The 23,283-nt window shown below is 44.5% G+C and overlaps 1 protein-coding gene across 2 annotated transcripts in view; it reads left to right on the forward strand.

The window, feature by feature from the left end:
- The window catches only part of LOC147894087 (Met-10+ like family protein / kelch repeat-containing protein), a 101,865-nt gene that overhangs the window by 25,217 nt on the left and 53,365 nt on the right, over positions 1-23,283 (forward strand). For both annotated transcript variants that reach the window (XM_087384987.1, XM_087384988.1), the window contains one exon: positions 433-1,458. In XM_087384987.1, the coding sequence (XP_087241113.1) occupies positions 433-1,458 (1,026 nt within the window). The remainder of the gene's footprint in view (positions 1-432; positions 1,459-23,283) is intronic.

The raw sequence follows: 23,283 nt of genomic DNA on the forward strand, positions 1-23,283 counted from the left end.
CTTAGTAGTCACTAACCATAGTTAGTGAACGAACTGCGGTTAGGGGAAAAATCTCTTAAAGAGGGAAAAGTGCCCCTAACTAGCTTATTATATTACATTGGTCACTGCTGAATTATATCTATAATTCTAACAATTTACTGCTCTCTTGCATCTGCAACAATTAATGAAAGCACATAGGCATTGCACCCATTAATTTTTAGCATTTGCATGCAAAATAAATCTCTAGTTCGTTTTGTTTTTGAAGTAGAAAGAACTGAAAGGAGCAACTAAAGAAGAACTCATTTCAACCTCAACGGCGTGTTTCTCCATATCTGATGTTATGTATGTAAACACTGATGCATACATTTGCCATTGGTATGTTTACATGTAGTGTTGATTGCAATGGCAAACTTAATTCTGTCACTGAACAAGTATTGTGTTTTCTGTCTGCAGGCATAGGCATGCTGCAGTAAATGTTGGGTTAAAAATATACGTTTTTGGTGGCTTAGATAATCAGAATGCTTTGGGGGATCTTCATGTTCTAGACACTTCCACAATGCAGTGGAGCCGGATAGAATGTACTGGGGATGTGCCAGCACCTCGCCACTCTCATTCTTTGTCTGTCATAGATCAGAAGCTATATCTATTTGGTGGTTTAGATGGGAGAATAATTCTTGGGGATCTATTTGTTTTAGATTTAGAAACCTTTTTTTGGAGCACAATGAAATTCAATTCATTGGTAAGGTTTTCTCACACCATCTCAGTGGTTGACAGAACTCTCTTATTACTTGGTGGTTGTCCATTGACAAAGCATATTAATGTCATTTCCTTATTGAATGTGGACACAATGGAATGGAGGCATGAAAGAATCAGATTACCCAGTGATTGCTTATTTGTACGTCACTCAGCCACTCGTGTACGCAACCAGCTAGTGATAGTAGGTGGTGGCATATCTTGCTATGCATTTGGGACCAAATTTAGCCCACCTTTTTTTATGAACCTCACCTTTGTGCTACCAGATATCCAGGTCACGGTTGAAAAGAGAGCAGGAACATTGGCAAAGAATTGTCTGGAGGAAATGACTGATAATCTTGTTTGGGTGGCTAAAAGTGACAAAATCCATGCAAAATCCTGCAAGGATACTTTAAAGCAGCTTGGTTGGTTGGATTTAAGAAGGAAGGCTAGAGTTGATGATGATGGTTTACATGTTTTGTTCCCCATTGTTAAAGAAGCATTGTGCCACTTGGAAGATAGGGATGGGAAGAGCATGTTAAGATTTGCTGTAAATTCAAGCCAGCCTAAAGGTTGTGGTGGTGTTCAAACAGCAGAAAATATCGCGACTTTGGAGATTGTCCAAATGAAATCAGTTGGTCACTTGAAGCTCCCAAAGGCTCCACGAGGAATATTGGAAGATGCCGTCTTTTTACTTCTACAAAAGTATGGCTTGCCTACTTCTCTTCTTCTTGAGCTACCAAAGAGGTAACAATCTTCCTTTTATCACTTAGGTGTGGTGGTTTTGCAACTTGAATTTCACTTAAAAAATTACACTGTTAGATATGTTTGGATCCCAACTCTCAATGTAACGTGCTAGAATGTGACAGAGACATGGCATTCTACGAACTCAAAATGTAACGTGCTAGGATGAGTAATAGTGTAATAGAGACTCGATGGGTCTTTAGAAACCCAGTGTAGCTGTTTATGCTTGAGCATTGATGACGACATAAGTGTTGCTTTACTTGCTAAGTATGTCTTCCTTTTGTTTTTCATTTTTTTTTTGGCTACCTCATTTTTCTTCTCTTTCATTTTCTCTTTTATTTTCTGTGTAGATTTTTGGACTTTAGAACAACAAAAAAGCTAAATTCTAAAAGCTTGGCTTTTTGTTAAAGTAGCTTTTAGAAAGCAGGCCCTAGCTTTTTGCTAGGCCTAGTCTATAAAAGAAAGGCCTCTGGCCTTCCAGATTCATTCAGAATTGTACTTAGTTCTATGCTCTTTCAAAAGCCAGTTGTACAAAGATTATTCTATTGCAATAAAGACCTTCGGGGGGGTCCAGCCCTTATTTATTGACCCTAGTGCTGTGTTTTGCTCCTTACCCTTCTCTCCCAGCACTCTATCTTATTGGCGATTAAATTTCCACAGCTCTAGTAGGTATCTCGAGAAGTGTACGGAATTTCCAGCACCATGTATCCTGCCTCGGGTACTGCAATTTTGGCTCCAGAGGAGTCCATGTCGGTTGCGAATTGCTCCACGGTGCCGAAGTGAATTGCGATTTTTATCTGGTTTGGGTTATAGTAGTATCAGAGCATGGTTTTGCTACTTTCCTTGGTAGCAACGGTCCACAGACCTCGATAAAGACGTGACATGCGCACAGCGGGAGACCTTGAAAATCGCACCAGTTTGCAGGTGCATATCAGAAACCCTGGCACTCAGCAAGTGGACGGAACTCTCCGCAGGACGGAACATCCGTAGGCGGACTAGGCGGACGGTGGACCAGGTGGACGCAACTCTCCGCAAGCGGACAGAACTCAGAGCAAGCTTGCAGACGTTGGGTTTGCAGAAAATCGCATAATAATATTTTAAATTTTTTCACATATCCTGGACTAGTGGTTGAACCATACAACCAAGAGGCACACCCACCCATACTTCATCACGCATTGGGCCTGCTCCCGTCTTCACCCGTAAGCGTTTACCTCCTTGAAAGGAGTAGGGGCTTTGCAGTTGATTGCTTTAGGCCCAGTCAAGTTGATTGGGTGGGATCAATTCTCCATCTCCCACATCATGGTATTGGAGCATGGGAGTTCAACTACAAAAGGCCAAGTTCAGCCTCTAGAGGATCCAGTAAGAAGCATTCTAAGAGAAGGTCGCTTGCTGGGCTGACCCGCATTTCCCTGGTCAGGCATCACTGCTTCCTCCCCTCTACCTTAGTTCCTCCTCTTCTTGCTTTAGCATAGGAGGTTTCCCCCCCTTCGCCACATGCCATCCTCCCATGGGCTGTCCTGAATTACGCTCTTGCCCTCACTACTCCTCCTAGCTTCCCCCCCCTGAAAGGCTACAGCAACCCCCCGCCCGCCCACCCCCCCCCCCAAAAAAAAAAAAAAAACTAGCAGCAGATAGCATAAATAGTAGTACTTCTGCGCTTCATTTGGTATCAGAGCCCTTTTAGGGGATTTGTGGGCGAATTTTTAATCTTTTGTTCTGGAATTTGGAGCACTTCATCTAGAGCCTAAGGTGTGGCAAAACTCATCGCCAGAAGTGTTCTGCATCTTGCTCTGCCACATGTCAGCCTCTTATCAGCCCTAAATGCCAATGTGCTCAGAATTGAATGCTTTTAATATCAATGTGCTCAGCATGATCTCCTGATCATTAGCCCTCAATAATCTCAAAGAAATTCCCACTTTCAAGCCAGAAATTGCCAGGGAAATAGTGTGTCATCAGATCTCTTTATTTGCTGCGATCTGGACAACTGTTGCTCCAATTTCTGTTTTGATGGCATGTACTGAGTCGCCTCAGCTGGGAAACATCTGTACCAGGTTTGGGAGTATAGGATTTCCTTTTGCCTATCATTTGCCTTGGAATTTATTACAGCAGGTACAATTTAGGGTTTTCTCGGCCAAAAGACCCTAGAAAATTGGGGCTTCTCAGATCTCTGTGTTACATTGCTCTATTGTATCCTGTCTATGCCTAAATTGCAGCAATCCGCGGCAATGGAGCCCTCAAAATCTCGGAATTAGTGCAAACTGCTGTGCATCTGCCATGTGGCAGTCATTTCTTCTATCCTGGCCAGTGATAATCACTGATCAGTCCTATACAGTACCATGGCAGAGCATTCCCTGTTCAAACAGTGCATATAATCAATCTTTCTGCACAGAGTATAAATAGGGTATAGACAATGCTCAGAAAGTGTTTTTCTGTTCAAAATCAGGCCCATACAGAGAGTCTACTGTCCAAACACTCAGACTGTGTTTTCGAGTGCCAATTGACTTGGATCATTTAATTCTATGGCCCCAAGGAGGTCTAGTTCTAACTCTCGGAAGGGCAAGGCTCCAAGGGACTTCAGACCTAAGTGAAAATGACTGAGAAGTGTACTTCATACATGGGTATTGCCCTTAAAAATGCTCTTAATTACAATTTTATATTTATTGTTTTTTCTTTGGAAAGTCTCTCTCTCTCTCTCATAGACCCGCAAGGTCTTCCGAGCTTTCTTTCCCTTCCTTTGTGTCCCTCATTGCTCTCTCTCTCTCTCTCTCTCTCTCTCTCTCTCTCTCTCTCTCCCTTGCCTCTCTCTCTCTCTTTATCTCTTTCCCTCCCTTTGTGTCCCTAATTTCTCTGTGTGTGTGTGTGTGTGTGTCTGACACCCAATGATCATCTTGTTGCCATGTTGCCCTTAGCTATCTATCTATGTCATGCACATTGATTTAACAAGACAAGTTCAATCAATGGCACCCATGGAGGATGCTCAGGCCTGTGACCAAGAGCAAGAAGAGGCAAGTCCCTTTTCAAGATCCCCTAACCAATCACCAACCAAGTCCCCTCACCACAAGGACAAGCTGGATTTTGAAGGTCTTATGGCAATCATGTTGGAGCAGCATGGACAAATGATGGACAACCATAAAAAGGTTATGCAGCAGCTTGTGGACCAGCAGCAAAAGTTATTTGGCCAGCTAGGGCAACTCACCTCAGTGCTGGAACAAAGGGTTGAAGGGGTGGAAAGAGACTCAAACGTCAAGTTTGATAATGCTTTCACTCAGTCGAGGACCATGAGAAGTGATGTGAATCAAGTGAGGAGTAGGTTTGAGCCAAAGGGTAAGGAGATTGCCAGGGATGATCCACCTAAGAAGTCTATGGAACTGGGACAGGTTGGATTGGACCCAAGTAGGAGTGAATTCATGGCTGATGCTAGAGGTTCAGAGTTTAGTCCAGCCCAGGGGACAGGTCTTGATGGTGTGCCCAGCTCATCCAAAGTGTATCAGGCCTCCCTGAAGAGAGGCGAATTCTTGATTCAGCAATTGTTGGCCTGCAACTAGTTAGACTCTGAGGTGAGAGAAGCCATGACCTTTACTCAGTTTGTGAAGGCTATTCAAGGTGATGTTCAAAAGAAAGAAAGAAAGAAAGAAAGTTTATTAAAGTCTTCGGAAGACCGATGGGTCTATGAGACTGAAAATCCAGATACAACAAGCTGTGGTAGTGGAGCTACTAAACGAGCATCCATACCAATGCAAAATGCAAAAATGCAGAATGGCAATACTAAGTCCTAAGTACAACATAGTCATGTCGATGGTCGACGATATATCAATCTTAGCATCATCATCCTTGGCAACAGCAAGATATCAGGATGGATGAGGCAGTGGAGGCATGAAGTCGGCAATAGAGTGCTGTCGGCCACTCAGAGGTATAGTCCTAGCACGTCTCTTGGTCGTAGCTCTGCGTCTAACCAGGGCTACCGTGACCGCCGTCGGTCAGGCTCCGACTCTAAACAAGGAGGGAATGTCTCCAAGTGTGATCTGTGTGTCGACCCTCTGTCTGAGCTGTCGGGTTACGGGCTCTGGGTCACGGTCATGTCGAGGCCTCGTCTCGTTGGGGTCCATGTGATCTAGCTGAAAGAACTCCGTGATAGAGCTATGAGAGGGATCAACTGAGGAAGAAGTCTGCTCCTGTCTCCGTGCTCGGGGTATCCTCTCGCGGTGTCTAAGTGCCTCATGAATGAAACCTGCCAAACACCGCTGGTCTGGGTAGGAGAGGAAACGGGCTAAAATCCCATAACTATTCTTGAAGAGGTAGTGGAAATGTCCTCGGATCTCATAGTACACAGGACACCTGAAGATGAAATCACTTGAAGATGAAATGCTCCTCTGTCTCAACCTCTTGTATGTCACACAGTGTGCATATGCGTTGCTCCTTGGGTAGTCGCTCTGCTCTGCTGTTCTCGATGCGAAGTCTGTGTGAAGAGACTCGGAACTGCCCAAGAGAGATCCTCAGTGAGTGGCGTAGGTGAATTTGTGTGTATCCTGGTGGGTCAATGAAACCCTCCGCTGTGATATGTAAGAAGTGATCTCTGTAGAAGCTAAGCTTCACTGGGAGTTCACTCGGTCCCCACCAGCCCTGAAAAGTGTGTAGCTGTAGTAGATCCTCACGGATAACCTGGTTGACCTCGTGTGATAAGAGGGGAGAAAACGGAGCATCCATGCTATACTAGAAGGGAGGTAGTCTATCCATGTGGAGCCCCAGTGGCTCAAACCATCTCTTTATATGTGCATACTAGCACCTCTGATCTCCTCCTGCTGCAAGTGCCATAGAAGAGGATAGAGCTATCCATGGTAGCTTGCTACACCCCGAGGTATAATCCCCATATTCCCTAACTCGGTACAGATATGTGATGACCTGAAATGCAGCATCTAGCTGTAAAGGGGGTGACCCAAACTTAGCCTGAATGATCTGGTGAGGAACGGATGAATTACCACGAATCATCCGTGATAACATGAGAACTTCCGCTCCACACGGGCCCACTTTGTATCCGACAAGTCTGGCTCCCAACAAGGGCTGTTGTACATCCCCGTTGAGCAAGCCAAGGAGTCAAAAAGCAACCCCTTGGTGCGTGGATCTTGAAAGTGCGAGCGGAAGCACTGCCTCTCTAGTCTAGCCAATGAGGCATACCCTCTACTCAAGCGTGCTTGCATCGCGGGTCTCATAGTGAAGCTCGGTCCGGAGCAGATAACCCCAAGATAAGTGTATGATGAAACTATCTCAACAGATGACCCCGCAAATGTGAACTGCTCCTGACGCATGATGGCTCGAGATGTATTGAAGATCATGACCTTGGTTTTACCCAGGTTGACCTTCAAATCATGACACTCACAAAAGGACTGTAGTGCGTCTAGGTGTCTCTGAAGCCCCTCTGCTGAGGAAGACAAGAGAGCCATGTCATCTGCATAGAGCAAAATTTGGATCAACGTGCCCGCAAGAGAGCAACCTACACCCCCTTGTGTCTGCATCACTGTCTCAAGCTTGTCAATGTAGAGGCCAAACAAGGTAGGTGACAACGGACACCCTTGTTTGACCGTGATGGTACTCATGATCTCGTCTGTCCACCCGGATCTTACCCAAACTCTGCCAGAAACTCTCTCGTAAAGTGCCATGACAGCCCATATGATCTCTTGGTCATAACCCAAGTTGTGTAGGCGCCGTATGAGGTGGGCTCTCGGGACCGTGTCAAATGCCTTGTGGAAATTCACAAAGCAACAATAAACCCTCTGCTTCCGCGACCTCGCCTCCTCGATGATACATCTGAGTGTGAGAATGTGGTCCATGGTTCCATGATCACGTCGGAATCCGGCCTGTCCTGCTGCTCTAAGTTCTCGACACTTTGCAAGTGTGCTAACCTCGGAGTCAAGTACTGATGCATAAATCTTGGACATGACATGTCCAATCATAATGGTCCTGTAGTTCTCCAGGCTCATGGATCCCCTGCCTTGTGGATGGGTGAGATAGTGTTAATGGTCCAAGTGTGTGGAAATCCCAAACAAACCGCTTCATTAAAAAGCTTTGCTAAGATCGGGGCTAGGAGGTTAATCCCATATGCAATGAACTTAGTGCATAGCCCCTCATGATCCTTCGCTCGGCCATTATGAAGTTTCATTACGGCATCCTTTACCCCTCCTCTAGTGAAGAGGGTGTAGGATGTGAGACAAGGCATGTGTGAGAGGTTAGGGACTGGCTGATTTGGGATGTCATAAAGTGTGCGTGCATAATCAAACCAGATCTAGGTGTCAGTGAGTGGCGGAGGGGACTGTCCTTCTAGAAATCTCCGCAAGAAGTCCTTACAGTTGTTTCTAAACAAAAGGTTCAGTAGCTCCTCCTCGTTTCGACGAATGAAGTCTAGTTTCTTCCTCCGCACCAGTCTACGGTATTCACGTAGCGTATCTGGTGCGCTTAGAAGACTGTTTTTTGTTTCGAATCTGAGGACGGCGTAAGGCCTTACACTCATCATCGTACCAACTATTACAGGGTACGGTTCTAGGGGGTGGTGGGCGGGTGGTGTGGGAAAAAGCGTGAATGGCAACCTCGTGTAGTGTGCGGGTGACAAGGGTAGCACGATCCTCTAAAAGGGGTATGAAGTCAATACAAGCAAGAAGTATGTATAGACGGCCAGAGTAAGAAGGTGAGTGATCTTGATCAAAGCGTATATTGTGGTAGGTGGAGTAAGCACTGAGTGGGGTGGAAGGTGCTTGGCAAAGGGGAGGTGGAGATGAAAAAGAAAAGGTATGTATGATCAGCCCTTGGAGGGAGAGGTGCTACAGTGAAGTCAGTAATGCGAGATGTGAAGACAGGGGATCCCATGATGTAATCAATAACACTGGAGTCCCCCCAATGTGAAAAGCATGTGAAACCACTTGAAGCGGGCCATTTGTTAAGACCATTATAGATAATGAGATCATGTATCTTGCCGAGGTCTAATAGGGCCAGCCCATAAGATGAGAATGGACCTCGCCTGGCAGCCGAAACCCGTAGCATACTTGCCTCCTCAAGGTCAACATCTTGCAGTAGAGTGGAATCATCTCTGAAGTCAAGAAGTGGTACCTGATGGGCCCTGGTCCTCGCGTTGAAGTCTCCCACTGGAAGGACTTCTCCGCGGCTAGAAAAGTCAACGATGGACTGATAAAGGGCAGCAAATGGGGATGTCTCATCATCACCTCAAATATCTCTGGCAAAGTGGGAGGTCTCCGGGGGAAAGTAGCAAACTGCGACAAACAGATCTCGGCTGTCCATGTGTCGTATCCGGATCCAAAGAAATTTGGAATGTGTCTCTCTGTGCTCTACTGAAATGATCCCCCGAAGTGTGGATCTGAAAAGGACTGCAACTCCACGTGAACCTCGAACTCCTCCTGTACCCCTCATCTCATCTCTGTAGGCAGACTGCCATCTATATCCGCTGACTATTGGAAGAGGGCGCTCTGGACTCTAATGTGTCTTTGTATAGAAGACTATGTCGTGGCCTGTTTAGGATTTCGAGAAATTCCTTGGTAAGGTACCATTACAGTTCCAAATGGTGCCAAATGGTGCAGGACAGGGTCTCGGATATCTGAGTCTCATAGACCCGGCTTCCCTATGTAGGGGAGGGGGCAGGTGCCCTATGGGGGACTATAAGAAGTCGTCCCTCTCGTACCTCTGTCCACTTTCCCTCCTTCCGGGCCTGATCCCGCTACTGCAACAAAGAGCACCTCTCCTCAACCTGTAGAGGTGTGAGGTCCTCATCCATAGAGATTGCTGGCTGATCTCGAAGTATTGACCTGCGTCGTAGAGCTGAAAGTCGTGCCTGAGTGTCATGGAACCATATGATCAGGGGTTGCTCTCGGTTGGGATCTCTCCCCACCCGCCATGCCCTCTCTATCCTGTGCTCAGCCACACCTAGGGTAGCAGCCACGAACGCAGTCGCATCTACCATCGGAACGGTTATCCTTGCGGAGGAGTTTGGCCTTGTCAACCCATCTATAAGTCTCCTCAATAGTAGATTGCATGCTCGCAATCTGTGCCTCGACCACCGGGGTACTCCCTGGGACAGTGTGTATGGCTGTGACCTCCTGTCGGAGTTGCATGATATCCTGACTGAGTCCCTGAAAGACTCGCCTGCTCTCGAATGGCCCTCGCCTGCTTCTGTATGATGCGGCTTTTCTCTTATTTGAAGCGGACTTGCTCCCGTGCAAAGCGAGTCAGCTCCATATCACGCTCACGGAAACTATGTATCTCCGTGAGCAAGGTCTCATGGGCCTCTGGTGTATCAGCCCACCCATGTCCAGGCACAATGTATGACACCTACGAAGTAGGGGCCATAAGCTGTGCGAGAGTTGTAACAGGAGGAGGGGAAGGGAACAACAACCGGTGCCATGGGCATGCGTATGTCACTGGTCGTAGATGTAGAGGGAGCTGAGACTAGAACTAGAGCTGGGCTTGAAGCGGGGGCTGAAGTTGAAGTAGAGATAGAGATAGAGGGAGCTGAGGCTGGAGTTGAAAATGAAATTGACACTGTAGCGGGAGTTGAGGTTGAGGTAGAGATAGAGGTTGAAGAATCCTACCTTTGCCTTGCTGTCTACCCCAAGTCCACTTCTGTTGTAATGTGTGTTCACATCCTCCAATTTCAGTTGTGTTGTTTGCTTTTTGTTGTTGTTGTTATTATTGTCTTTCTTGGCTTTGTCTCCCATTTCTCTTGGGGTGTGGGTGCAGGTCTTAGTGTCCGGCCGGGAGCGGGAGCACCGGTTCCCCCCCCATAATGGGAGGCATGTGCAGTGTGAGGTGGTTGTTTTGGAAAAAAAAAAAGCGAAGGTGGCGAGGGGAGCAGAGAAGGGGGGGGCAGGGGATGAGCGGAAAAGGAGGGAGGGAGGTGGCTGAGTGAGGGGCTAGCGGGGAGCGAGGGGTGGCTGAGGGGAGTGAGGGGCTGAGCGGGGAGCAGGGCTGAGCGGGGAGCAGGGAGCTGAGCGGGGGAGCGAGGAAGCGGGGAGTGAGGGGTGGCTGAGCGGGGAGTGGGGGAGCAAGGAGCCAGGGAGCGAGGGAGCTGAGTGGGGAGCAGGGAGCGAGGTGGCTGAGCGGGGAGCGGGGGAGCAAGGAGCGAGGGAGTGGGGGAGCAAGGAGCAAGGAGCAGGGAGTGAGGGGCTGAGCGGGGGAGCGAGGGAGCGGGGAGCGAGGGGTGGCTGAGCGGGGGAGCGAGGAGCGAGGGAGCAGGGGAGCAGGGAGCAAGGGAGCTGAGCGGGGAGCGGAGGAGCTGAGCGGGGAGCAAGGGAGCCACGGGCATAGGAGAGAGAGAGAGAGAGAGAGAGAGAGAGAGAGAGAGAGAATAGACATGAGGCCTAAAAAGATTGGACAAGGGTTAGGATTAGTCAAGGACTACAAGGACAAGATTGTCCTGCAGAATTTCAAAGGAGAGTCCAACTCACCCGATGAGCTACATAAATGTATAAGTAAGGTGGAAGACTACTTTAAGTTAAGCCCAAGAAGTTCAATTGCCAAAATTCAGTTTGAAGTACTACATTTTGAGGATTATGCCCACACGTTGTGGAGGCATTAAGACCAGCTATGGCCACATGGGAAGAATTCAAACATGAAATGGTGATTACATTCTTCTCTCTAACTGTTGATCAGTTTGTGTGTCAATGGTATGACCTAGTCCCAATTGGGTTAGTTAGACACTACATCAAACAGTTTTGGAAGCTTTCCTTGTTTGTGAAGGGGGCCATGGTGAACTGAGAGCTTTAAATGGCTCTAGATTCTGGAATTTGATGCCTTATTCCTAACAGCAGATACACAGCTCCTCTGCAACAGCAGGTCATCCTAGTTCCTACCATCTTGAGGCCTCTTTTGATTGCTGTAAGAGCTTTTGGATAAGGGATTCATTACCCCGAGTCAATCACCTTTTGCATCTCCACTTGTATTGGTCAAGAAGAAAGATGCTACTTGCAGGTGATGACAGGGAGTTGAACAAGATGACTGTCAAAAACAGGTTTCCAATTCCAAGGGTTGATGACTTACTTGATAACTCAAAGGGTCCAAGTACTTTTCCAAGATTGACCTCAGGTCGGGGTACTACCAAATAAGGATCAAGGAGATCAGTTCAAGACTGCATTCAAGTTTGAAAGAGGGCACTATCATTTCAAGGTGATGTCCTTTGGACTCACTAATGCTCCTGCAACTTTTCAATACTTGATGAATCAAATTTTTGGCCCCTATCTTTTCAAGTTTGTTTTGGTGTTTTTTGATGACATACTTATATACAGAAAGAGCAAGGAGGAGCATCTCCAACATGTTGCTAAGGTGCTGGAAATTGTCAGGTTACATCAGCTATATGCCAAGCCTTCTAAATGTGCTTTCATGGTTCAAAGGGTTGAGTATCTTGGACATATTGTCACTCCAAAAGGTATTTGAGTTGATCCTTCTGAAGTTCAAGTGGTAAAGCTATGGCCTATACCTACTACAATCACTTAGCTTAGGGGATTTTTGGGATTGACATCTTTTTACAGGAGGTTTATTAGACACTATGCTAAGAGAGCAGCAGCTCTTATAGATTTGTTTAAGAAGGGTGCTTTTTCTTGGAACTCTTAGGCTCAGTCAGCTTTTAATGACCTCAAGGAAGCACTCATAACAGCTCCAATATTGGCAAGCCCTGATTTTTCCAAGCCTTTCTTGATTGAGGCTGAAGCAAGTGGGAAGGGCATTGGGGCTGTCCTCAAGCAAGGTCATGGTGTCATTGTGAACACGAAAGCAGAAAGCTCAGTGATAAAGAGTACATCTTTCCAACTCATGACAAAGAGATGCTTGGTATTGTACATGCAATCAAGAAGTGGCGCCACTACCTATATGGTAGTCATTCCAAAGTCTGGACAGATCATAGGTCCCTGAGGTATTTTCTGTCCCAAAATACTCTCACTCCAAAGCAAAAGAGGTGGTTAGAATTTAGTCAAGGCCATGACTTTGGGATTGAATATAAGAGGAGAAAGGAGAATATTATAGCTGATGCATTATCCAAATTATGGTCATGTCAATGCTATGCCATTTCCACTATATACAAGGATGGAATTCATAATATTGGGGCACACAGAAGCAGCTGAGATCTTTATGGCCCTCCAAGATACACAATGCCAAGATTACCCTCAAAATGCCTTGAATAATGGTCTTTTATGGTATATCGATAGAGTATAGTTGGTCCCTCATTTTCTTTCAAGCAACTGATTTGGAAGAGATGCATAGCTCATCAATGGATGGACACATTGGTTTGGGTAAGACCTATGACAAAGTAAAGCAAAGCTTCTATTGGAAGGGGTTATGGAAAGATGTCATGAATTATGTTAAGGGCTGTGTGCATTGTAGGCCATCATCTCCTGGTCGTATTGATACCCTCTGGGCCCTGGTATGTGCCATGTAGCTTTAGTTATTGGCACCTAGGTCACTTAGTACTTTTAGTGTCTTATGACACCTAGTACTAGTGGTACCACTAGGACACTCTGTCCTAGGGTTCCCTTTTATTGTACTTTGTACTTTCATTTTTTCATAGTTGATGTGACGGCTTTCAGCTCTTGCTCCATTCTTGTGCATCCTTTTGCTTCCTTGAGCCTACAGTGGTATCAGAGCATTCGAGCTCCTGGCGTTTGCTCACCCCTTGCTTGCTCTCCTTGCTCTTGGTGCTTCATTTCTCACCTGCTTGCATATCCTCGTTAGCTTCTACGCAACTCATTCGGTATAGGTCTGCCATACGTTGGCGCTTCTTCTACTGTGGAACAGCCGTACAACCTGTGTGGACAGCCGTACAACTTGCACATCGCCCGTACAACCGTACCTGCATCGGCTTGTGTGGGCAACCATGCAACTTTGCGTCGCCATACAATGTACAATTTACCGTACGACGCAAATGTGGTGCCACTCATCTATCGCACGTCGTCAATGTAAGTACCTGCGTCAATGTACAAGTGTCATCGTACGTACCTGCAATCGTCCGTACAATTGTACGGCAGATCTGCCGTACAGTTGTGCTTCCCATCGCACAATTGCCTTGCAGTCCGTGCATTTTGTATTGGACACCTGTGCAATCACAATTTGGGACATTTTGTATAAACTGACAGACATTACAGGAAGATTGCACAGATTTTGCATTTTTTTCCCTTCTAGAAATTGGGGCTTTTGCATTTGGGCTACAAATTTGTAGGAGACAAGACATTGCGGGCTGGCGCATTTACCTTGAGTAGAAGTCCCCTCCGAAATTGGGGCTTTTGGGTCTATTGCAGGCAGATTACAGGATATTCTCAAATTTGCAGGTTATTTTGCCACATTTGCTCAAATAGCAGTGACATTTACGTGCTTTGATATGAAATTGGTGGTTTTCAGTGAAATTGGCAAGAAATTGCAGGACATTTGGTCACATTTGCAAAGTTGTAGCTTAATTTGGGGCTTTTTCACATTTGCCCTCTTTTTGCCCATTTTTCCCTTTCAGATTGTGGGGCTTTTGCCTTAGCTTCTATTTGCAGTGATCTTCCTTAGATTCAGCTCAGATTTGCATTGGGTGAATTTGCAAGACAACTTCTTTGCAGTTGAAAGCCTTGAGGCTATTTTTGCATCACTTGGTCAGTTCACTTTTACTTGTGCTATTTACAATGGCTAGCAACAATGGTGATTTGTTTGGTGTTTTCTGTGAAGATGATAAGTTGGATGGCACCAACTATCCTATGTGGTCTTACCTTATGAAGCATATTCTAGTTGCAAGAAACTTTTGGAATATTGTTTCAGGTATTGATTTGAGGCCAACCAATGCTCAAGTGGCTGCCCCTACTGCTTACACTCCTTAGGGGGGAATCCTTCTGGTTCTTCTTCCTCTAGCACTCCTGTCACTACTCCTACTCAAGAGCAATGCACACTCATGTATTGCTTTATCATGCAAGAGAATCATTATTTCACACATCCGGTCATGCATGACAGCAAAGGATGCTTGGGATAAATTAGCTTCTCTTTATCAGGTTCGCAATAGGCACGGGTTGCATATTTGAGAAGGCAATTGCAGGAAGTCAGCATGCAGGGAAGTGACTTTATGGATACATACTTAACAAAGGTCAAGGACCTCATGGAGCAACTTGCAAATATTGATGAAGTGGTGCCTAATTCTCAGCTTGTTAGCATTACATTGAATGGACTGCCAGACACATATCAAGGGTTTGCTACAACCCTTAGACTAGTGGCCAGTGGAAATCCTGACCACTACTCATTTGATCAGGTATTAGGAAGAGCAAAGCCGTGCCAATAGGCAAGCTGCAATTCCTGATCATGCATTTGCTTCAGAGTAGAAAGGAAAAGGCAAGACTTCCAAGCCCATGGGTGAGCCTAAATATGTGCCTAACAGTGGCAATTCCTCCAATGCATCCCAAAATGCAGTAGATAAGTCAAAGAAGAAAAGATGCAACTATTGTCACAAGCCAAGGCATGAAATTTCAGAATGTAGGAAGCACATTGCTTTGGAGAAGAAGAAAGCAGGATTGACAATAAATGCCTCACATGCAATTGAATCCCATGAGCCAACAGATGCCTCACATGCACATGCTGTTCAGGTTGAGTGGGCATGGGCTGTCCATTGTTCTTTTGATCCTTCCAAAGTTGATGCATTCTTTTTTGCTAATGATGCACAGTCTTGGTATTTTGATAGTGGTGCTTCCAAGCTATAACCTCTTGCAAAAAGTTTTCATTCCTTGGCTGTTGCACCTCGAGGGGGGACTGTCACATGTGCCAATAATGCTTCCTATGCTGTAAAAGGAATTGGAGATGTGCAGCTCACATCCATATCAGACCATCCTGTCACTTTGACCAATGTTCTTTTTGTGACTGGAATTTAAGTCAACTTGATTTCAATGTTAGCAATTGCCACTTTAGGTTTCAGAGTGATTTTGATGGCTACAGATGCCTCGTATATGATCTCAGTGATGACAATGCCATAGTTCTCACTGGCACTTTGCAAAAGGAGCTTTATCAGCTTGATTATCATTCAGTTGCACTTTCTATTGAGGCATATGCTATTTCAGATTCACAGCTTGCTGAAACTCATCTTCGGCATGAGAGAATGGGTCATCTAAATTATAGAGCTCTTGCCAAATTACATTCACAGGGCATGGCAAATGATGTACCTATAACTCACACAGTTTCCAAACATGTGTGTGAGGGTTCTCTTTTGGGTAAGATGCATCGGTTGTCTTTTGGTAAGATGCATCGGTTTCCTTTTCAAAATGATTGTCCAAAATTCTCACAGAGGAAATTGCAGCTAGTGCATAGTGATGTCTGTGGCCCAATGAGGACAAATGCGATTGGAGGGTACAAATATTTTATGACTCTGATTAATGACTTTACAAGATATTGCTGGGTCTCTGCTTTAAAAGCCAAATCTGAAGTGTGCTCATGCTTTCAGAGGTAGTTGAATATGGTTGAGAATGAATCAGGATGCAAGTTTGTCACCCTCAACACAGATAGGGGGGAAGAGTATGTGTCAAAGGAGTTTGATGCATTTTTGTTTTCATGGGGCATTGTTCACTCAAGCACTACTCCTTACACTCCTCAGCATAATCCTGTTCCTAAAAGAAAGAACAAGTCCACTATGGAGATGGCCAGATGCATACTTAAGGCCATGTCCTTGCCCAATAAATTTTGGTTTGATGCAGTGATGTGTGCCAACTATGTGCTTAATAGATTACCTACAAGGGCATTGAGGACTGTTACACCTTATAAAGCATGGAAAGGCAGGAAGCCTTCACTTTCAAACATGAGAGTTTTTGGGTCTCTTGCATATGTACACGTACAATCTCAGCTGAGATATAAACTTTATGATAAGGCAATCAAATGCATATTTATCGGTTACAGCCAGGAGAGCAGAGGGTATCAGTTGTACCAACCAAATATTGATGGGATATCTCAAGGTGTATGCCTCAGGCACACCTTGGTTTCTATGTGTGAGTGCTAGAGGCACAGTTAGGTGCGCACAAGCACAGTTAGGTGGTGGAAAGCCACATAGGATGATTGAGAGAATCTAGGAGCAGATTGAGGAGATGATTGTGGAGCTCTGAAGTCATCAGTGATGTCAGTGAGCATCAGTTGTTATTCTAGCCTTGTAAGAGAGAAGACACTGCCCAATACCTGGGTTAGACCCTCTCATGGCTTGCTTATGCAAAATATGTGAAAAGCCAAAACATAAAGCAATGTCTTGTTATGCTACAAAGGATGAAAAAGCCAACATGGCTTCCTTGTTGAAGATTGCCAAGATAATGGTTGCCAAAAAGGAAGCAACTTCAAAGACAGAAAATGCCAATCTACTTTCAGTTGATGTGCCTCCACAAGATGAGGCATCCTTTGAAGATTATTCATTTTAAATCATCTCTGCTCCTGGATAGTCCTCCAAAATGAATGAAATAAACTATTGTGTTTTGTAAACACCTTTGGTCACCTTATGATGTAGGCCATGTGTATGTTTTGCTCCATGGTACCTCCTGCAGACATTGTGTGCATGTACATGCAGGGGAGATAACCATTGTAAGGTCTTTTTGTATCCCTTTTTGTTTACCTTACACCCATGGGAACCCTTGCTAGCTTGAGACCCTAGCCATTGATAGATCCATGACCACCATGAGATGGCATGAGACACCTTGTGCTAGCGGTATCCTTGACATAGCCTGAGGCACTCCCTTGAGGGGGGGTTTGATGGGATATCTCAAGGTGTATGCCTCAGGCACACCTTGGTTTCTATGTGTGAGTGCTAGAGGCACAGTTAGGTGCCCACAAGCACAGTTAGGTGGTGGAAAGCCACATAGGATGATTGAGAGAATCTAGGAGTAGATTGAGGAGATGATTGTGGAGCTCTGAAGTCATCAGTGATGTCAGTGAGCATGTATGAGGTGCCTACATAAGGACCTCACTCTTCTTCATTCCATAATGCAAGTATTCTGAGTTTGTGTCCACTCTACTCTTTCTTTTCAGTTTGTGTCCACTCTACTCTTTCTTTTCAGTTTCACTCTTCTTCATTCCATAATGCAAGTATTCTGAGTTTGTGTCCACTCTACTCTTTCTTTTCAGTTTCCCAACAAATACTGGGAAGATTATTGTCAGTAGAGATGTAATCTTTGCAGAACATTCAGCTTCTCCTCTTGTGGATTGCAAAGCAAAGCCAGAAGTTGACATGTTTGATGCCTTTGACACACGTTTGATGCCTTTGACTCTTGGTTACCTCTTCTTCCCTCAGGGGGGACTTTGACCAGCAACATGAGCCTCCTGCAGGCCCTCCAACAAGCAATGATCAACTAGCAACACATGCTGATTTGCAGGTTCCTCTTCCAGCACAAAATGATCCCAATATTCATGATGCAGTGATTGAAGAAAGAGTTGTTAATAGACAGCAAAGGCAAGTTCCCAGATGGCTTCCTGACACATTGAGGGACAGCAAACAAGATCAACCTCTTGCTGCCCGGACAAGATCAGGGAATAGACAGATGCATGGTCACGTTCTTGATTTTGCACTCCTTGCTACAGCTTGCAATGAAGAGCCTTTATGCCATAAAGATGCTTTTGACAGCAAAGAGTGGTTGGATGCAATGAGAGCTGAGCTAAAATCTGTTGCAAAAAATGACACATGGGAATCAGTAGATCTATCTCTTGGCAAGCATGCCATTGGTACCCGGTGGGTCTACAAATCAAAAAGGAAATTTGATGGCAGCATAGATCGACACAAAGCCTGTCTTGTTGCAAAAGGGTATGCCCAACAACAAGGCATTGACTTTGACGAGACCTTTTCTCCCACTTCTAGGATTACTACTATCAGATGTGTCATTGCCATTGCAGCCCATTACCATTGGTAAGTGCACCAACGTGACATCAAGACTGCCTTTCTTCATGGGGATTTGCAGGAAGAAGTTTATGGGACACAACCTCATGGCTTTGAGGCTGTTGGCTTTGAAAACAAGGTATGTCGGCTGAGAAAATTCCTTTATGGTTTGAAGCATGGTATGCCAAAATTCATGCACACTTACTGTCCCTTGGTTTTTAGAATAGCCCAACTGAGCCCACTCTTTATGTCCGTGGGATTGGATCTGATTTTTAAGTGCTGATTTTATATATGGATGACATGCTGATCATTGGCCATGATACTCAGCAGATTGCAGCTTTCAAGGCTGATTTGCAGCAAGCTTTTGAAATGTCAGACATGGGACATCTACACTATTATTTGGGCATTCAATTTGCTCATGTTGAAGGGGGTGTTATGATGACACCGTCCAAGTATATTGGACAGCTCCTTCATCATTTTCAGTTTGAGGATTGCAAGCCAATCTCTGCTCGAGTGGACCCTGGCTTCAAATTTTCAGCTCATGATCGGAGCACACCATGTGATATCACCCTTTACCAGTAGGTTGTTATGTCTCATTTACTTGTGCCACACCAGACCTAACTTACAGTATGTAGTATCCCAGCTCAGCAGGTTCATGCACATGCCCAGTTCACAACATTGGCAGGCAGTGAAGAGAGTCTTCAAATATCTCTGAGGCACTCAGGATTTAGCCCTCTTCTATGGTGATTAGGGTTCACTTACCATGCATGCTTACACAGATAGTGACTGGGTAGGTTGTTCCGACACCAGAGTGTCACATACCGGCAACTGTTTTTTGCTTGGCAGTTCATGTATCTCTTGGTTCAGCAAGAAGAAGCCAACAGCTGCCACATCCAGTTGTGAGGATGAGTACATGGCATACTTCACCGCTACAATAGAGTGTGTTTGGCTTCGATAGTTACTTGTAGATCTTGGTATCCGCTAGACATCCTCCACTATGGTCTACACTGACAGCCAGAGTGCTTTGGCTATTGCGCGTAATCTAGTGTTTCATGCACGTACCAAGCACATTGAGGTTCACTATCATTATGTTTGAGAGCGGTTGTCAGCAGGAGACATAGAGTTGTCCTACCTTCCCATGGCGGATAACATAGCAGATATGTTTACAAAGGCACTTCCTCATCCCAAGTTTGAAGTCTTTCGACAGGCTTTACACTTGGTTCCCTTTGTCACATGATTTGGTATACCTTGTACATTCATACGTGGCTATATCCCTTGGGATGAACATGTGCCACCATGACCAAAAAATACCAGAATTCTGAGACGTTTCTAGAATACTTCAGCCCATACCATGGAGGGGGGTTTGTGGGCCCTCATCTCCCGGTCGTATTGATGCCCTCTGGGCCTTGGTATGTGCCATGTAGCTTTAGTTATTGGCACTTAGGTCCCTTAGTACTTTTAGTGTCTTATGACACCTAGTACTAGTGATACCACTAAGACACTCTATCCTAGGGCTCCCTTTTATTGTACTTTGTACTTTCATTCTTTCATAGTTGATGTGACGGCTTTCAGCTCTTGCTCCATTCTTGTGCATCCTTCCGCTTCCTTGAGCCTACATGCATTGCCAGCAAAATAGGATTGAGAATACGCTTCCAGCAGGCCTTTTACAACCCTTACCTATCTCTAGGGGAAAGTGGACTCACATAAGCATGGATTTTATTGTGGGTTTGCCTACTACAACCAAATATATTTACAGTTGTAGACAGGATGACGAAAACAGCCCACTTCATATACTTCCTCTTAAGTGGCTGGTCAATTTGTGGAGCATATATTCAGGTTACATGGATAGGATGCCAAGTTCATGAGTGGGTTTTGGAAGGAACTCTTCTCCCAGATTGGGACTAAATTGGCTCCAAGTACAGCATATCATCATCAAACAGATGGCCAATTTGAGAAGGTACCTAAGGCATTTTTGCTTTGATACTCAAAAGTCTTGGGACGGGTGGCTGTGTTTAGTAGAGTTTTGCTCTAATTCTACCAAGCATACCTCAATTGGTATGTCCCCATGGCTGTCAAGTCCAACGACCTTCCACATAAGGGACCAAGCCCTTCTCAACCAACATGCCAAGGATGAAGTGGATAGGTTGCAAGCTTTTTTGCAGTTGGTCAAAGATAATCTCCTCAAAGCTCAATCCTATATGAAGGATTATGCAGACTAGTGGAGAAGGCATGTGGAATAGCAAGAGGGAGATTGGGTTTACCTCAGACTGCATCCTCATAGGTATGCCACTTTAAGGGGCAACACTAATTCTAAATTGGCTCACAAGTTTTATGGCCCATTTCAGATTCTAAAAAGGGTGGGAGACTTTGTCTTATAAACTCAGATTACCAGCCACTGCTAAGATCCATGATGTGTTTCATGTTTCCCTACTTAAGAGACATGTGGGACCATCCATTCTAGTTGCAGAAAAGCTTCCTCCTATGGTTTCCATGCTTTCTTGCTTTTACCATGCTGGACTGTTTCTACACTCTCTCTGTTGTGTTACTTGCCTTCATTTTGAGGGGAAAATTTCTGTAGGGAGGGGAGCATTGTAATAGTAGGGTACATTAGGGTTGGCAATAGCTATCCAAATGGGGACCTAGTTAGCACATAAATGGGGTCACATTTATTGTACATAATTCAGTACTCATTTGTACATATTTGTGTACTAGGCTTTATTGTGGGCTTGCCACATGGCAACTGTTATTACTAATCCCATAAGTAAAGGTGTTGCTGGCCCACTTAGCAAAATTATAAAAGGGGCTTCAGCTATACTTCATTTCCATTGATCATTAATACAAGTGCGCACTTTCCATTGAGAGTTGTACCTCCTAAGCATCAACCGCAAGTTGTACATGCAAGAAGGACAGCAGCCTCTAGCAGCCATGCTAGCCAGTCCCCATGCCCTCTTTCAAGTAAGCATGATCCTCCCTCTATCTTATCTCTATGTTTTCTACTAGTTCTTGCTATTCTCAGCTCTCCTAGTCTCTAAAATAGCAGCAGATAGCAGAAATAGTAGCTCCTCTGCGTCAAAAGTGCAACCATGGAAGCCTTTGTCTAGGATGTGCACAGTTTTCGAGCAAAAACCTACGAGCACAAAAGTCCGAGCGATAATTTTTTACACCAACCATGCTTGTATATTTCTCAAAGGAATATACAATTCTTTCTTAATTTTTTCATTTATGGAACCATATACTTACTTATTTTTCATTATAACCCTCATTTTAGAGAACATCATCTATATGCGAGCAAATAGTGCACACTTTAGAAACTCCTATATGTACCTCCCTACCATACTCTCTTTGAGGATTATGGTAATTCAATCAATTTAAAAGAGTTTCCCTAATCTTTAGCAATCCCATATTTGAAGCTCTTATATAACAATGTATATCATGTTCCTTGGATGAGTAGGAAAAAGATATTGGAAACCTCATACTTGAAGCCATTATAATTGATCATAAATTAATCTCTAATACATTATTAAATATGGGAAGGCAAGGGAGGGATTTTTAAAATATTCCCAATTCTCCAAACCTAAGTACTTTTAAGGAAATGTGGTCTCTATTGAACTCTTTCTTACCATAATCTAATTTAGGGAGAAGTTGTAACTCTCATATACATCTTGAAATTTTTAAATTCTCTCTTTTATAACTATAAAAAGTGTAATTTTAAGCCTACCATTGCATAGATCATGAGATTTTTACAGCTCCTCAATCTAAGCTAAGGAGTAAAAGTTATGACCCCTTCTGCGTAGGCTCTCCAAGGGTATTCCGCCGGTGGAATGGGTTGGGGCAACCTCTTCAAACCATATTTCTCTGGCAAAATACACTTAGAGGGTCTATTAAAAAGGTATTATATATTTTTCTTAGGTCATCCTGAGGAACTGTAATGATTCAACCAATGGTGAACGGAAAAGAAAGGATTTTTGAAAGTTGTAAATAAGTCACCACTTAGACATTATATATGTATATTATATAAAGGTATATTTATATCTATATCTATTTATCAATATTTAATATTTACTTACATATTTCTTGAAATAATTTGGATTTTTTTGCTCCCCCAAAATGACTTGAGTCTGTATATTTGGACCCTCCCACCTTTTGTCCGCTCGTCACTCGGGGGTTTTTGCTCGGAAAATGGAAACCCCCCTTTGTCTACCACCCTCAAACTGACCATACTGGCAAGCATGGTTCAAGTAAGGAGGTCCGTGTGTGTACGTTTGGATGTAGGACTATAATGAGGGCTGGATTGCTTATGTTGCATGAGTTATTCAAAGTGTCATGACCCTTGGGCCGTAACCTTTTGGATCCATTTCATTCATGATCTCGTTGGTCTGTTTGCCTAGATTGTGCTATATACAATGCTGCCAGCCATAGCTATGAATGGGATAGGAGGGAGTTAGTCTACAATGTTGGAGGTGCGCTTGGAATCCAACCTGGCAAGGGCTACATGTCCTCTAGTCAATTGTGATTGAGTGGCTGTTTTTATTTTTATATTGAACTATAGCTATGGGAAGTTGTATTCTAATTAATAGATGATTGGACAATCTTCACTTGCTCCCCCCCTAAAGCGAATGCCTTAGGATTGCGTCTACTCTCATAAATGTCGAAGGTCATGGCCTTATTTTTGCCTAGTTTAACCTTCATGTCATGCCTATCTCGTTGATTTTCTGAGATTACTACTATGTTCTTTGGATACACAAAAATAAAAATAGGAACATTAGTTTATGCTTATGATGATCCCTGCCTTACCCAAAGTGTTGATGAAGGATGCTAGCTACATTGGGAGATGGTGGACATTCTTATTCCATGTCAATAGTGCCAGCAAGCACATGGGACATACCCTATCCAGTAAGTAATGCTAGGAAATTTCAGATTACTACCAGAGATTGGAGACCTGGCAGGGCTCACCATTGGGAGAGATTTCAGATCACCCTGGAGATACA

Source organism: Dipteris shenzhenensis, chromosome 14 (genome assembly GCF_047967505.1).
Source record: "Dipteris shenzhenensis isolate YYH24624 ecotype China chromosome 14, Dip_SZ_1.0, whole genome shotgun sequence".
NCBI lineage: Eukaryota > Viridiplantae > Streptophyta > Polypodiopsida > Gleicheniales > Dipteridaceae > Dipteris > Dipteris shenzhenensis.